Source organism: Nansenia antarctica (assembly GCF_963989245.1).
Source record: "Nansenia antarctica genome assembly, chromosome: 3".
Lineage (NCBI taxonomy): Eukaryota > Metazoa > Chordata > Actinopteri > Argentiniformes > Microstomatidae > Nansenia > Nansenia antarctica.
Genome location: NC_137688.1, coordinates 7,892,521 through 7,909,170, shown reverse-complemented (window position 1 = coordinate 7,909,170; position 16,650 = coordinate 7,892,521). Strand labels below are relative to the sequence as shown.

Genomic DNA, 16,650 nt, shown 5'->3' with positions numbered 1-16,650 from the left:
CTCTCTTTCTCTCTCTCCCTCACTCTCACTCTCTCTCTCTTTCTCTCTCTCTCCTTCTCCCTCTCTCTCCCTCTCTCTCTCTCTCTCTCCCCTCTCCCTCTCTCCCTCCCTCTCTCTCTCTCCTCACCAATCCTTATTGCAGTGCATAAATCCATGCACTAGGCCCAGCTTGGCTATTTACCGTACTGTACAATATCTCCTATCTGACTCACACCTCACACTCTGCACTGAGAGAGAGGGCAGAGAGGAGGGAAATACCCAGGGAAGTGAACGTTCTCTGCAACAGCTGTTTGCCAACCCACTGGATATAGCATGTATGGTCTTCAGTTTTTGCGAGGGTGTCTTTTGCTCTCCTTTCTCCCCCTGCACTGCACACACACGCAGACACACACACTTACACACACACACACATATAGAAACACACACACACGCACAGACACACACACGCATACACACACACACACACACACAGAAACGCACACACACACACACACATATAGACACACGCATACACGCACAGACACGCATACACACACACACACACACATAGACAGACACACACGCACACGCGCACACACAGACACGCATACACACACACACACACACACACCCCACATAGTTGTGTTCACATGCCTGTGTGTATAGGGACACACGTCCTCCACTCGGCAGCTGTGAGTGTTATTTCTGCTTCCTCCAAGACTGCTGGAGAGGAGAGGTGCAAATAACCAACCTCCCTCCGCACCAAGCCTTTCTGGACCACAGTACAGTACAGTACAATGGGGCTAACAGGGTGTACCGCTGAAACCTCCAACACCTGGACTTCCTTACTTATTTCGTCTGAAATAATAATAATATAATAATAATAACATCCTTAAGAATTATAATAATAATCTAAGTTTTAGGAACAGATTTATTCTCTCCTCTCTCCCCAGTGGTCTGACTAGCCAGCTGTTTGCTTGTGATAATGTATTCCACCAGGATGGAACACACACACACACACACACACATTGTGTGAGACTCAGGGCTCAGGAACACACACACACACACACACACGCACACGCACACACACACACGCGCACACACACACACACACATTGTGTGAGACTCAGGGCTCACTCACACACACACACACATACACACACACACACACACGTGCACACACACACACACACACATTGTGTGAGACTCAGGGCTCACTCACACACACATACACACACACACACACACACACACATACACACTGTCAAACACATACAGTACCTGTGTTAATGGACCGAAGAACAACCCAGGCATGTTTGAGAGATACCCAGGCCACAGCGCCAATGACAGACTCTATGACAGACTCTATGACAGACTCTAGCCCACAAAGCTAAAGAGGCGGTGGAGGAGATGTGTGGTGTAGTTTACGGAACATCACTTTTTAAAACCAATGTATCATCTGTGGAAAAACGTATGTGCTGTTTGCTGTTCCTCTGTTAAGTGAAAGGGGTTTAAAAAGTAACAAGTGCAAAAATCATCAGTTCTTTTTTGTCCACTGTCAGTAATTCTATACAACAGCAGTGTTGTACAAACTGTGGAGGCAATGGCGCATACACACTCACACACACACACACACACACACACACACACACACACCCATAGACTCATGTTCTGTCCAAGTGCTTTGTGAGTGATGCTGAGATTACACAGGTGGACACACAGGTGAGCCACTGATGTGGCGAGATCAACAATGCATCATCTGAAGGCTGTAACGGGAGGGTGAGGTGAGGACGCTCTTCCCTCTTCAGAAACACACGCACGCACACACACACACGCACAAACACACACACGCACAAACACACACGCACACACACACACACGCACACACACAAACACACACACACACACACACACACAAACACACACGCACACACACACACGCACACACACAAACACACACACACACGCACACACACAAACACACACACACACACACACACGCACACACACACACACACACCCGCACACACACACACACACACACCCGCACACACACAAACACAGGAAAGGACGCCAGAAACACCTAAGAAAGTAATAAATGTTTGTTGTTAGAGTAAATTGCACGGTTGCTTGCTCTGACCACACATTTTCCATTGTCACTAAGGTTTATGGTCTTTTGAGCCCAAATCCTGATCATCCCACCACTGAGGGACGGAAAATCCATTTGGGTTTGGTTGTTGTTTGTTTTGTTTTTTTCTTTTTTTTCTTTCTTTTTTTGCAGACCCTCTCTAAAATTGGTTTCGCAGAAATAACCATTTATCTCTCTTGTGGATGTATAGCCCGGCCCTTTAACAAGCTCACTTGCACTCGATAAACATATTAGCTGGTCCAGCTTTCCCTCATTCTGTCCCCTTTTCTCCTTTTGCTCTCGGTTGCTTCTCTTTCTCGCTCTCTCTCTCTCTCGCTATCTCTCTCGCTCTCTCTCTCTCACTATCTCTCTCTCTCTCGCTCTCTTTCTCCCACCCTATCTCTCCTTCTCTCCTGATCTCTTATTATCTCTGCCCCTATTTGTTCTCTCTGTCCACCCCTCCTTCCCTCTCACTCCTCATCTCACCTTCTCTCTCACACTTCCTCTCTTCTTTCACCCTCACCCTTTATATTCTTCCCTTCTCACCTTCTCTCTCTTTCTCTTTACTCTCTCGGCGTATCTGATTTTACACCTCACCACGCGTGATGGATCCAGATGCCATAGCTGTTCCATGTAGAGACTGACAACGCTAGTTACACATTTCATCAGAAACAGACAGGAGAGGGACTGGGATGAGTCATACATGGAGCCTTTCAAAATGGAAGGTTCTTGAACTAAACGTATGTAAGAAAGTTGGAAGCTGTTATGATGCCACACACACACACACACACACACACACACACACTCACACACACAAACTTGATCATGATAACTACTGTATAGTCAATACGTTGACTCTTTGTTATACTCTATACTTTGCTGCCCCCCTGTGTTCTGTTGATGTAGTGCAGCTCTCTGAACAGCTCCTAGTGCTCCTGTTGTGTAACAGACATTACTGTATTCACATGAACATGCATCTGTAGTGTGAAAGCCATTATATGACTACTCGCACCATCAGGATCCACTATATCAACATGTTTGTAATTGGTAGTAGGCCTAATATGATTTGTTACCATGTTAAAGGGATAGCAGTTAAATTGCAGATGATAAGTTGATCATGTGTTTACCGAGGGTCCACTGACAAATCTGAGATCATTCTTCTCTAATCCTGACAGTTGGGTTGCCACTACTGCATGGACCAGACTACTGCATGGACCAGACTACTGCATGGACCAAACTACTGCATGGACCAGACTACTGCATGGACCAGACTACTGCATGGACCACCAGACTACTGCATGGACCAGACTACTGCATGGACCACCAGACTACTGCATGGACCACCAGACTACTGCATGGACCAGACTACTGCATGGACCACCAGACTACTGCATGGACCAGACTACTGCATGGACCACCAGACTACTGCATGGACCAGACTACTGCATGGACCAGACTACTGCATGGACCAGACTACTGCATGGACCAGGCTACTGCATGGACCAGACTACTGCATGGACCAGGCTACTGCATGGACCAGACTACTGCATGGACCAGACTACTGCATGGACCAGACTACTGCATGGACCAGACTACTGCATGGACCAGACTACTGCATGGACCAGACTACTGCATGGACCAGACTACTGCATGGACCAGACTACTGCATGGACCAGACTACTGCATGGACCAAACTTCAACGTTGGCACTAGGTTAGAGTGAAACCACCTTGAATCCACAGGAGTATATACTGTACTGTATATGTGTGTTGATATCTACAGTGGATGATATCATGACTTTGTGAAATATGTCTTAAACGTCCTTTGTTGTTTCATTTTAGTTTTTTTTAAGAACTTCTACGTTTTTTGGCCTCGACCTGCAATTCTGAACAATATCTGTTTGTTTTAAAAGTCCAATAGGTATAACAAATAAAATAAAAATAGTATAAAGTATAAAGTAAATGGAGATCGACAGTGTCTGCTTACCAAGTTTGCTGCTTACCAAGGATCTGTCTGGATATCTGGCCTGGCCTGTTGGCTAGGATCCCAGCCTGCTTTCTGCCCCAGGCACTTAGATGATTAACTATTGCAGGAAAGAAAGTCTCTTTCTATACAGCCTGAGGTATGTGACCTATCTCATGACCCAAACATTAGTCAACCATTAGTCAACCTGCAAAGTTTTATTTAGCGCCGTAATTCAATATTTTGGGATTTGTGTAAGTTGTGTCTTCTTTTCATGATCATGGCATAATATTGGTCAACAAATTACATCATTATAGAATACAAAAACAGACAATAAACTATTAGATAAACATTTCGACCCAACGGGCAGCTGGCATTCAGAGTATCCGTGCTTGCAGCTGGTTTACTATTGCAAGGCCACATTGTTATTGAACTGAGATACAGTACAACCATAGTAGACCATTGAGCATAAATCAGTACATTTAGAAGGTTAGATCTATAAAAGGTTCAATCATAAAGTCATCAAGCCATCGAATCTACTAAGACCAAGGTGATCAGGATGCGTCAATCATGAGAGGTCAAAGGTGAGTGGATCAGAAGTACTGGGTGGGGTCAGACTTGTCATACATCTGGACGTGGACATGTGAGGTGATGCCTGGGTAGACAGTCTGCATGGGGAGCAGAGTCCCAATCCTCTGGCCCTTCTTCACCTCTCCTGAGTAGCGATCCGGCTTCACGTAGAACAGCTTGAAGTTCAGACCTGGAGCAAGTAAGTGGATTTAGTCTTCCAATTAGACTAATCTAGACCAAGCACCCATCAGGCAATAAGTCTCTTAAGGCTGGGTTGCACGAACATGGTTTAACTTTTAAACTGGAGGAAATCAAGGTTCATTTAATAATCTTGAAGTCTTAAGCCTAGTCCTGAACTAAATCACACTTTCAGAGGAAAATCTCCATTGAAGATGCCTTTTAGTCTAGGATTAGGCTCAAGCCTTGTCTGTGAAACCGGCCCTAAACCATATCTCTGCATTGACTTAATCAGATGGGGATGAAATAATAGTTACAGACCCTCTCCACTGAGGTTGATTCCATCGTTGATGGCTGCTTTCATAGGGTCACTGTATGGGAAAGACTTGCCATTGAGCGTCACATCAAACGGAGCGTAAACTACAGCCCCATCATCACAGACTATGTCAACCCCCATGTGCTGACGTCTGCCTCCATCCCTGAAATCAAACATGGCAAACTCAGAAACACTATCATGGTAAATTTTAGACACACATGAACGCACGCACGCACGCACACACACACACACACACACACACACACACAAGCACACCACATACACACACACACACACACATTTTGCTGACTGACAGCTCTCTTACCGTGGGGCCCCATAGCGCCCCTCTCCGTGTCTATCGCTTCCTCTGATCCTGTTGGTTGGGTTTCCACTGCAGAGCATGCCAAATTTCACCATAGTCTGTAGACAGAAACAAATCAACAGAGCAGTGTGCGTGCGTGCATGCCTGCGTGTGTGTGTGTGTGTGTGTGTGTGTGTGTGTGTGTGTGTGTGTGTGAGTGCATGTACATGTACATGGTCTATTCAAATTATATTGTTTGGCATTGTCTTTTTTTACACTCACTCATGCTATAGTCTACTTTAACTATAACAACATCAGATAAATCAGTTGATATTTGATTAATTCTTACCAACAGTTCCAGTAGTTCCAGCAGTGACGGACTCTGACAATTGTCTCAGATAACTGAGTGAAATAAAGTTTCACAATTGTGATATCATAGACCATTTCCTGTTCCCTGCCCCTCAAACTTCCTCATGAAAGCACTATTCAGCACAGGTGCATCACGTGATCTTGAAGTCTACCACAATGTCTGTTCAAAGTCTCTGCAGCGGAGAGTAGTGGTGTCTGATTCCTTATTGTGCAACATGTGGTACTTGTATAGTCTATTGTCTATTGTCATACTGTACGCACGCATGAGTTTGCCAGTCCCAAATGTTGAAGAATGAGAAACCAGACATTTGTGTCACACAAATCATGTGAAACCCAAAGAGGAATTATGGGTAGTGTTCATTGAAGTCTTGCAATAATGGAGTATAGTTTCTGCAATGATTGGCGGTGTTGAGGAGTACTGTTGGATCGGTCGTGTCATACATATGGACGTGGGTTTAATCCTTTTGAGTTCTGTGGATGATTCAAATGCGCTGACCTTGACTACGGGACAGAGTTCCTGAGAATTGCATAACCCAGGAGATCTGGGGCAATTCCTGAACTTTTGTCCTGCTAAGCTGTTTTTATTCGATTTAACCACTTCAATGTAACACTTTGGTGACAATTTGAAAAGCTTTAAACTAATTAGATATTTATGAAACTGAGACACCACTGTGTATTATGTTATTGCCTTGATGAGTTAGACACACATGAACACAAAAGCTAGACCACTGAACTTGTTTTTATTGGGTTACAAAACAAGTTGATGATTGTGTTACGTAAAGCACATCCATACAGATTTGATATCCATACAGCTTTTATCTGGCTGAAAATGGGATGCGTTACTCATGAGAGGTCAAAGGTGAGTGGATCAGAAGTACTTGGTGGGGTCAGACTTGTCACACATCCCGACGTGGACATGTGAGGTGATGCCTGGGTAGACAGTCTGCATGGGGAGCAGAGTCCCAATCCTCTGGCCCTTCTTCACCTCTCCTGTGTAGCGGTCCGGCTTCACGTAGAACAGCTTGAAGCACAGACCTGGAGAGGAAGGATCAAACACAACATAATGAACCAATTATGTTGATTAATCAGTCAACCAAAAACTATATTCCAAACCAAAGACCAAGCTGCCAAAAGTATGCTAAGATAGTCAAAACATGGGTGTCAACCATACCTGGGTGAAAATAACATGTGGCAAATACTTGAAAGGATTTGAACTCTGAACTCTTAGCGAAGAGTGCACCCTTTTGAGACCATTCCATTGGTTCCATTGTTTGAGGTAAAATTATAAACTAAGTACTGACCAATCATTGGAAAGTGTTTAACATCCGGTGCAGAATGTTGGCATAGGATTTATTCCCCCTTTATTCTTTCTTTCAATAAAACTCACTCTAACCCTGTGTATACAGTATATATATATATATATATATATATATATATATATATATATATATATATATATATATATATATATATACAGTATATATATATATATATATATAATTAATTCTATAATTATTTATATAATTATAATTGTTTTATTTTATTTTATACTTTTATTAATTTACAATTTACCTTACCTCAGGTTATTCAAACACACTATAACAGGACAAAAACTGACCTTCTGCGCTGAGATTAATGCCGTCGTTGATGGCTGCCTTCGCCGGGTCAGTGTAAACAGTAACTTTGCCGTTCAGCTTCACATCAAACGGAGCGTAGACTGTGGCGCCATCATTACACACGATGTCCACGCCCTTGTGGGTACGGGTGCCTCTGAGCATGAAGATAATAAAGGGTTAATGCTGGGCGGAGATATCATACATGTGAACACACATGTACAGTACATGCACATGCACATGCACATGCACATGCACATGCACATGCACACGCACACACACACACACACACACACACACACACACAAACACACACACACACACACACACATTTTAAATGCTTTATTTATGTCCACATACATGTACAATTCTAAAGGACATAAATACTAACAGTGCATTTTGATATCATGGAAACATTCAGTTACAGTAGTGCTGAGTTGACAACCAGTTATGCCACACACAGGATGTTATTCACACCAGATGATACCAGTGGGTTGACAGATACAGTATCAATACTATAAGACAGACAGTATCCCGCTCATGGGTACAGGAAGCACCGCCTTCTCCATATTGAGCGGCTACCAATAACAGCGGATACTGAGCAATATTTTGCTAACTGTTTGGCCCTTCTCTTAGGTGACATCTGTAACCCAGTTGTGATATGGCCTGCTCCAGCTGTTGGTATTTTAAGATTTTGGTGAAAAAGGCTTCCTCTAGGCTATGGTCAAAAGTGCAGCCAACTTCTAAAATAAGCACCTCTCTGTGGTTTTCGTTGACAATTACAACATCGGGGGTGTTTGCTGAAATATTAGAGAACACTCCTAATGACTCTTCGTCACTACACAAACTGAACATGTGGGGCTTTACAGTGGAGTGCTTGTACAGCGTTGCGGCAGGCCTGAATATGGAAAAGACACCCTCTGAAATGTGACACACACACACACACACACACATACACACACACACACACGCGCACACATAGTTTGCTCTACCTGCTAGCCCCGTATTGTCCTTGACCCCATGTGTCTGAGGTCCGTCTCCTGTTGACAGGGTTTCCACTGCACAGTGGGCCGAACTTCAGCATGTCACACTCTGAGCACACAGCTGCAGACGCAGGGGAGAGCAGCACATGGAGGGGGACACAGCATGAGTAGTATATTCATATTAGTAGTAATGCACTTACAGCCTTCTAAACAAAATGAACACCTAACATTATATTAATATTAATAGTATTTTGTGTACTTGTGCACTTGTTGGTATTGTATATTGTTGTACATTATTCACATTAAGCTTAATAAATAATAATAATAATAATAATAATAATAACAATAATAATAATAATAATAATAATAATAATAATTGTTGTGAAGGCCCACAGTTTAGTGCCAGTTTAGTTTCCCCAAACCAGCCCTATTTTTGCCCCTAGTATTTCCTTTGTTATTTTCTATACAATTATATACGTTTCGTGAAGTATATGTATTATTCTTGTAATGTTTTATGCATATGTTTGATGACGTAGTATCCGGGGTGTGTCTGTGACCCGGATGCTACGTTCGGTGGTGGTATATAAGAGACGGAAGGGCGGAGTCAGTCAGTGTGTGTAGAGAAGCCGAACGAGTGAGAAGTAGAACGAGAGAAGCAACGAAGCCGATCTAAGATGGCGGATTCAGCAGCGAGCACACCGTGCAGCAACTGAAGACGCCAGGAAAAGCGATTCTTGAGTGAGCCACTGTAGCCTGTTGGTTGTGTTCCCGTTGGACCGTCTTGCCAGCAGCCGGCTGTTCAACGTGGGACCAAGCGGGACGCCAGCTGGACATTAATCGTCGTCTCCACGAGCAAACACAGACTCCAGCGGAGCTTCAACGCGGACCACTTCATCGACGCACATGCCAGTCAACCAGGCCTCAACGCGCACCACGCCACTGGACTATACGCCTGTTCAGGCCAGAGACTGTCAGTGAGTGATTGAGAGTGTGTGTGGCCGGCCGGGTGGGAATGTATATATGGGGATGTATACAACCGTCGTGTAATAAATGTGTTGTTCATCTGTAATACCGTGTGTTAGTTGTTTGTAGCTTCAATGCTAATGCTAGTTGTTTGTAGCGCTAATGCTAATGCTAGTTGTTTGTAGCGCTAATGCTAATGCTAGTTGTTTGTAGCGCTAATGCTAATGCTAGTTGTTGGAAGGCTAATGCTAATGCTAGTTCCCTTGCTAATGCTAACGACCTTAACTGCTAGTCTAACGGTTTGCTGTCGCCCCCTGCCTGTATCCTCTTATACTGCCTATTTAGCTCCCTTAGTTAGATAACCAGCCCTTTCCTAAAAGTATACAGTCCTTTTCAGCTACTCCCTGGTTACAATTGGTCCTTCGAGCCGGATTGGTAGTGTAGTGATAGCATGGCTGAGCGCAGCCAACCAGACCAGACAGTTACCCCCCCTTCTCCGCCCCCTGAGCCAGAGCCACGACCACAGAGAGTCCCGCGGTTGCCTCCGAGGTTACAGGAGTATGAGCTTGAGCTCGAAAGCTCACTGAGTGATAGCGAGGAGCGCACTCCACGGGATACAGTGGTCGGAGAGGCCGAGGTGTCCGCCGGCGCGCGGGTGGCTAGCACTGAGACAGCCCTCAACGAGCACCAGCCTGAGGATGAGATGGCAGAACCGCAGGGTTTTGCCGTGGAAACGGAAGAACAGGAAGGAGAGGCCCAGTCCGACAGCGCCTGCGGGCGGAAGAGGGAGGGCCTCAGCCTTAACGATCTGCCTCCCAGTACGGCGCGCTCGAGACCTAGCTCCTGCCGCTCAGTGGCTTCCTACCGGTCCAGGGCTTCCGTGGGCAGTTCTGCCTCTGGGGCGGATAGCCTGCACTCCAGAGGGAGTGGTGCCGCGCTGTCCGAATATATGCGCCAACAGGCCGAGATGGCGTTAGAGCGGGAGCGCCAACAGGCCGAGACGGCGTTAGAGCGGGAACGACTCCAGTTCGAGCGTGAACGCCTCCAGCGCCAGGAGGCGCTAGAACGCGAACGCCTCCAGATGAACGGAGCGGAACGCGCGGCGGAGAGACAGCGCCAGGAGGCGCTAGAACGTGAACGCTTCCAGATGGAGCGCGACCGCCTCCAGACGGAGAGGCAGATGAACGGAGCGGAACGTGCGGCGGAGAGACAGCGCCAGGAGGCGTTAGAGAGGGAACGCATCCAGTACGAGCGCGAGCGCCTCCAGATGGAGGGGGCGGAACGCGCGGCGGAGAGGCAGATGGCGAGAGAGCAACTGCACGCAGAGAAGATGGAGGAAATGATGCAGACCATGCGCGACGTGTGCATCAGCAGAACTCCGTCGGCCTGTAGCTCCAGAGTATCATCCGCACGGCCCTCTCGAGTGCCATCTCCTGAACCCCCCGCCGATGGCTCCATGACCCCCGCCAGGACTGTCCAACTACAGGCCCAGCTGACCACCTGGAAGGAAGAGGACCAGGGACCCGACCGCTACGCGGCCCAGAGGGAGCCAGCGTCGCTGCCCGGGGGGGGAGTCATCCCCCAAGAGCGTAGCACACCCCTAGGTCCTCCAGTGCACCAAAATGCATGCAGGCCGGACACCCAGACCGTCACTCCAGCACCGATGATCCACTACAGGATGTTCCCCCAGGTGGAGGGACCCAAGTTCCCCTTCTTCAAGGACGAGGACAGGAGCCAGTATGTGGAGCTACGCATCTGCCTAGACACGCTCTTGGACAACTCCTGCTCAGAGTCCTACAAATATGCGATTCTCCTTCAGCATGTGAGGAACCCCAGAGCCCACAACATGGTACTGGCCCATGCCTCCGCACCGACACCTTACACCCGAGCGCTCGCTGACTTGGATGCCCGCTACGGTCGTCCCTGGAACCACGCCCTTGCTGAACTGCAAGCCCTCGAACAGCAGGCCCCCATCAAGGATGACCGGGCGCTGGATGACTTCGCGCTCCGCGTGCACACCTTGGTTGGGATGCTGAAGACGCAGGGCCCAGCTGGCGCCAGCGAGATCAACAGCACCTCCAACGTAGAGCGGCTGCTCCGCAAGATCCCACGCTTCCGGCAGGAGAGGTTCCGGCGACAGCAGCGCGTTCGTAACCCCGAGAAGTTGGGTCTGAGCATGGCTGCCTTCGCGGAGTTCCTACTGGAGGAAGTGCATGACACCAACGTAGACGCCATGGGTTACGCTGAGCCGAAGAAGGAGAGGGAGAAGGGAGACCGCTGGGACGGGCCGAGCTCGAACAGAGGACGCCCAGTAGGAGTGCTGCACACGGAGGAGGAGCCTCGGAGAGAGAGGACCACCCGACCTGAGGGAAAGGATTCCTCTCAACCCCCTCCAAAGGGACGGAGAGGTCCACCGCCATGTCCGTACTGCACCAGCGAGCACTGGCTCAATGAGTGCAGTGACTTCAACAACCTGAGTACCGAGGCCAAGCAGAGGTGGCTCGAGAAGAACCAGAGGTGCTGGAACTGTGGGCGCGACCATCTGGCGAAGAACTGCACCTTGAGGAGGAAGTGCAACCGCTGTGAGGAGGTCCACCTCCACATCCTACACGAGGTCTCCCTCGCCAGGTCCACGGAGGGCAACAGAAGCCCTAGGTCCGGTCGCGCACCGGAAGAGGAAACCCCTGTCTACTACCTAGACTCGCCACAGAGCAGCGGCTCCAAGGTTCTACTGAAGGTGGTGAAGGTCCGACTTCACCACAACAACGCTGTGTACGACACGTACGCCGTTCTAGACGACGGGTCGGAACGGACCATCCTTCTCCAGGGGGCAGTGCGCCAGTTGGGGCTCCAAGGGACTGCGGAGAAGCTGACTCTGCGCACGATACGTCGCGACCTTAAAGAGGTCACCGGGGCGAGAATCAACTTCTCTATCTCCCCGGCGGGGCGGCCGTCGGATAGACATCGGCTTCAGAATGTCTTCACCGCCGACCAGCTAGCGCTCTCCCGCTACGACTACCCCCTGGAGAGGTTACGCGCAAGATATCCCCACCTACGGGGAGTAGACCTACATCCGATAGAAGGAGCGGAGCCAACCCTTCTCATCGGCTCGGACAACGCTGAACTGATCGTGTCGCTCCGTCCTCCGCTGAGAGGACCACGAGGCTGCCCGATGGCTGTTAAGACTGCGCTTGGGTGGGCCCTCCAAGGCGCTACCGAGTGGAGAGAGAGGGACGGGAGAGCTACGTCATCCCTCCATGTCCGAACCGAAGAAGCAAACCAACCGACCGGACCGCCTGGAGTGGAATCTATTGCTGCCAGTGCACCTGGAACAGTTAGTACCACAAATGGTTCACCACAGGATGACCAACCGAGGAAGAAGTCTCTGTGGACAGAGCATAAGTCTCTGGATGGGAAGACCTACTACTACAACTCCCAGACTAAGGAGTCCCGGTGGTGGCGCTACCGTGCCATGGCGGCAACAGCTGTTGCCGAGGAACACCTGCAGGTGGCCATGCACCCTCACGTGGCCGAGGTCAGCATTGACGCACCCGTCAACTCCGTCAAGTACACGTCAGCCATGAAAGTCTCAGCCAGTATTGTAGACGCCTCCAAGGAGGAAAGGCCGAAGTTGGCGAAGAAGAGAGTAAAGTGGAACCCAGAAGAGGAGGCCAAGCAGGCCTTCAAAGAGCTTCTGGAGGAGGATGGTGGTTCATCCGACGCGTCATGGGAGCAAACCATGAGAATGATCATCAACGACCCACGCTACAGCGCCCTGCCCAAGCTGAGTGAGAAGAAGCAAGTGTTTAAGGCCTACCAGGCTAAGAAGGAGAAGGAACAAGCCAAGCAGCTCAGGAAGAGGAACTGTGAGGCGCTGACGAGCATTCTGGACAACATGGCCAACGTCACCCACTGCACCACCTGGTCCGAGGCCCAGCAGTACCTGCTGGACGACCCCTTCTTCGCTGCGTACGAGGCGCTGGAGACCATGAACCAGGAAGACGCTCTGCTCTGCTTCAAGGAGCACATCCGCGCCCTGGAGAAGGAGGAGAAGCAGAAGATTCTGCTGAGGGAGAGAGACAAGATGTCCGAAGGTGCCGTGGTACTGGTGAGGGACCAGTCCCTTCCGCGCGCCGCCTGGCAGACAGGCAGAGTGGTCGACACTATCACCTCATACCTCGCGCTGCTGGGGCAGCCTAGCTAGTGTGCCTTCTTTAGTTAACTGAAACCGAGGGTTTCATGGGGCGGCTGTTGTGAAGGCCCACAGTTTAGTGCCAGTTTAGTTTCCCCAAACCAGCCCTATTTTTGCCCCTAGTATTTCCTTTGTTATTTTCTATACAATTATATACGTTTCGTGAAGTATATGTATTATTCTTGTAATGTTTTATGCATATGTTTGATGACGTAGTATCCGGGGTGTGTCTGTGACCCGGATGCTACGTTCGGTGGTGGTATATAAGAGACGGAAGGGCGGAGTCAGTCAGTGTGTGTAGAGAAGCCGAACGAGTGAGAAGTAGAACGAGAGAAGCAACGAAGCCGATCTAAGATGGCGGATTCAGCAGCGAGCACACCGTGCAGCAACTGAAGACGCCAGGAAAAGCGATTCTTGAGTGAGCCACTGTAGCCTGTTGGTTGTGTTCCCGTTGGACCGTCTTGCCAGCAGCCGGCTGTTCAACGTGGGACCAAGCGGGACGCCAGCTGGACATTAATCGTCGTCTCCACGAGCAAACACAGACTCCAGCGGAGCTTCAACGCGGACCACTTCATCGACGCACATGCCAGTCAACCAGGCCTCAACGCGCACCACGCCACTGGACTATACGCCTGTTCAGGCCAGAGACTGTCAGTGAGTGATTGAGAGTGTGTGTGGCCGGCCGGGTGGGAATGTATATATGGGGATGTATACAACCGTCGTGTAATAAATGTGTTGTTCATCTGTAATACCGTGTGTTAGTTGTTTGTAGCTTCAATGCTAATGCTAGTTGTTTGTAGCGCTAATGCTAATGCTAGTTGTTTGTAGCGCTAATGCTAATGCTAGTTGTTTGTAGCGCTAATGCTAATGCTAGTTGTTGGAAGGCTAATGCTAATGCTAGTTCCCTTGCTAATGCTAACGACCTTAACTGCTAGTCTAACGGTTTGCTGTCGCCCCCTGCCTGTATCCTCTTATACTGCCTATTTAGCTCCCTTAGTTAGATAACCAGCCCTTTCCTAAAAGTATACAGTCCTTTTCAGCTACTCCCTGGTTACAATAATAATAGTAAAGGTGTATAGTCAATATTGTAGTAAAACGGCCATGTACGTAGTTATCATGATATGAGATGGTGGATTCTTACCTATGAGGACCAGAGCGGACAGAAGCATGCCTGTGTTCATGGTGATGAGTCTGCGGGGATGCTCTCAGATGTGCAGGACAGGAGGGATGTAGTTGAATGAAGCTCTTGTTGCTCAGACCAAGTCTGTGCAGTACCTCTGACTGCACCACGGCTGTCCTTTATGTGCTCCTCCTTTGGGACTGCAGAGAACACTTTCTCCACCCACGGTGCACATTGCACACCTTGCATCACACTCTTAGCACAGACGGGAAACCCCTTGGTTTGGCAACGTTCTGTTTGTTTGTTTGTTTGTTTATTTGGATCCACCATTAGATACAGCAAATATGCTGGGGTCCTCATACCAAACTTTCAAACTATTTTTCATCTTAAACACTTAAATACAGACAATACACTTCCATAACATTCATACATACATACATACATTAGCCCTGTAGGGTGAATCCAAGTAATCTGGTACACTGGGTAATGTGGGAAACCTAAACTACAGTGTGTCCCAGTAGGAAGAAGCTAAACCAATGGAGTGAGACCAGAATGAAGGAAGCCTACAGTAGCCTCCAAAGTCCTGTTGACTAGATTTTGTTAGAATAGTAAATAAACTCACTGGAGCTTAGGTGTCATACGTAATATTATTACCCTGTTCTGTCTTGTCCTTTTGTATCTTTTGTGTTAACCTGTTAAGTATGGGTTTGTTTGTTTGTTTGTTTGTTCTGTTTGAGCTTGCTCTAGTTTGCGATTATTGTATGGTAATTGTCTGCAGTTTTTGTCCAGGTTTGGTCATTTGTTTTGGAAGTCATTTTTGTTATCTGTCTTCTGAGGTATTTGTCCTCTTCTTGATATGTTATCTTCTATATTTGGTAGCGTGTGTATGTATTTTAATATTTTGAGATTTTAGGTTGCCTCTTAAAACCTGGCCAGGGACAGCAGACGAAAAACAACTAGCTTGTTAGGCTAATTCTGGCTCATTTACAACATGTCTGTTAATCAATGTGCATTGTCCCTATTTTAAATAAATAAATCAAATCAAATCAAACCCAATGTCCCAGATTACCCAATGTCCCAGAATTCCCCCTATTTGTTGACAATAACACATTCTGGCTCCTGGTTCTCACTATGAGGCCAGTCCCAATGGTCAATAAGACCTTGCTCTTTGGTCTGTGGTAGTAGTACACCAGCCATTATCATTCACAATAAACTCTTACCTGCAAGTGATACAGAATGGCAACTTATTTGTTATGATAAATTGTTCAAATACAGTTATTCTGTCCAACAAAATGCTGATGAGCACTGCAACAGCCAGAAGACTTGGTGGCAGTGAGTTGTCTCCCCTCAGTGGGCCAAATTAGAGCACAATACTCTCCTTATAAAGGAAGAGGAAAGTAAATAAAAACGTTGGCAGTAAGCTGTGGATTAAAGTCAAGAAAACGCACGCCATAGTTTGGTGAGGTGCAGGCTGTCGGGTGTAACTTAAAAGAAGGAATTAGAGGCACACACTCTTGCTCTGACGCATACTCTTTATTTAAGCAGTTTTTTGGCAGTATGCTACCGTCTTCAGGGCTTCAGTCAATAAATACAGTTCACCTTCGACTGCAATTAGCCTCAACTTGGATTGTGAATCCTGGGGTATTGATCATGGTTGGAGAATAGCAAGAGAACTTCAGTGTGAAACTTGTCGTTCCATATGATACTAAATGAAGAGTGTATATAGCGCTATAGGAGATCTTTTGGTGGTCTTTAGGAGGTCGTATTGCTCCCTCTGGCTCAATCAGGGTGATCAGGGATGTTAAATCATACTGGACTGTTCTTACTGTATGTTTCAGATGCCTATTTTATTATTATTTTATTCTAATTATTATTCTGTTGTCACTTTATTGTGTGGTTGTATCTACCTGTCTGTCTGTCTGTCTGTCTGTCTGTCTATCTGTCTGTCTGTCTGTCTGTCTACCTGTTTACCTGTCTG

At 47.6% G+C, this 16,650-nt stretch overlaps 2 protein-coding genes across 2 annotated transcripts; both read right to left on the bottom strand.

The window, feature by feature from the left end:
* Positions 1-4,368: 4,368 nt before the first annotated feature.
* LOC308153455 (leukocyte cell-derived chemotaxin-2-like) lies at positions 4,369-5,541 on the bottom strand. Its single transcript, XM_080526607.1, has 3 exons — positions 5,457-5,541; positions 5,137-5,294; positions 4,369-4,828 (listed from the first exon to the last, which is right to left on the bottom strand). The coding sequence occupies exons 1-3, from the start codon at positions 5,531-5,533 to the stop codon at positions 4,662-4,664; spliced, it is 402 nt and encodes a 133-aa protein (XP_080382733.1). The 5' UTR covers positions 5,534-5,541; the 3' UTR covers positions 4,369-4,661.
* A 981-nt stretch (positions 5,542-6,522) lies between these two features.
* LOC308152761 (leukocyte cell-derived chemotaxin-2-like) lies at positions 6,523-14,862 on the bottom strand. Its single transcript, XM_080525822.1, has 4 exons — positions 14,694-14,862; positions 8,407-8,518; positions 7,420-7,571; positions 6,523-6,836 (listed from the first exon to the last, which is right to left on the bottom strand). The coding sequence occupies exons 1-4, from the start codon at positions 14,731-14,733 to the stop codon at positions 6,670-6,672; spliced, it is 471 nt and encodes a 156-aa protein (XP_080381948.1). The 5' UTR covers positions 14,734-14,862; the 3' UTR covers positions 6,523-6,669.
* Positions 14,863-16,650: the final 1,788 nt, after the last annotated feature.

Excerpts from the sequence above, each read along its gene's own strand:
- LOC308153455 (XM_080526607.1), bottom strand. The coding sequence starts at position 5,533 with ATGCTCTGCAGTGGAAACCCAACCAACAGGATCAGAGGAAGCGATAGA. Across the intron at positions 5,295-5,456 it reads GGGCGCTATGGGGCCCCACG|GGATGGAGGCAGACGTCAGC; the intron begins GTAAGAGAGCTG and ends GTTTGATTTCAG. Across the intron at positions 4,829-5,136 it reads AATCAACCTCAGTGGAGAGG|GTCTGAACTTCAAGCTGTTC; the intron begins GTCTGTAACTAT and ends TACTTGCTCCAG.
- LOC308152761 (XM_080525822.1), bottom strand. The coding sequence starts at position 14,733 with ATGAACACAGGCATGCTTCTGTCCGCTCTGGTCCTCATAG. Across the intron at positions 7,572-8,406 it reads GGACAATACGGGGCTAGCAG|AGGCACCCGTACCCACAAGG; the intron begins GTAGAGCAAACT and ends CTTCATGCTCAG. Across the intron at positions 6,837-7,419 it reads CATTAATCTCAGCGCAGAAG|GTCTGTGCTTCAAGCTGTTC; the intron begins GTCAGTTTTTGT and ends CTTCCTCTCCAG.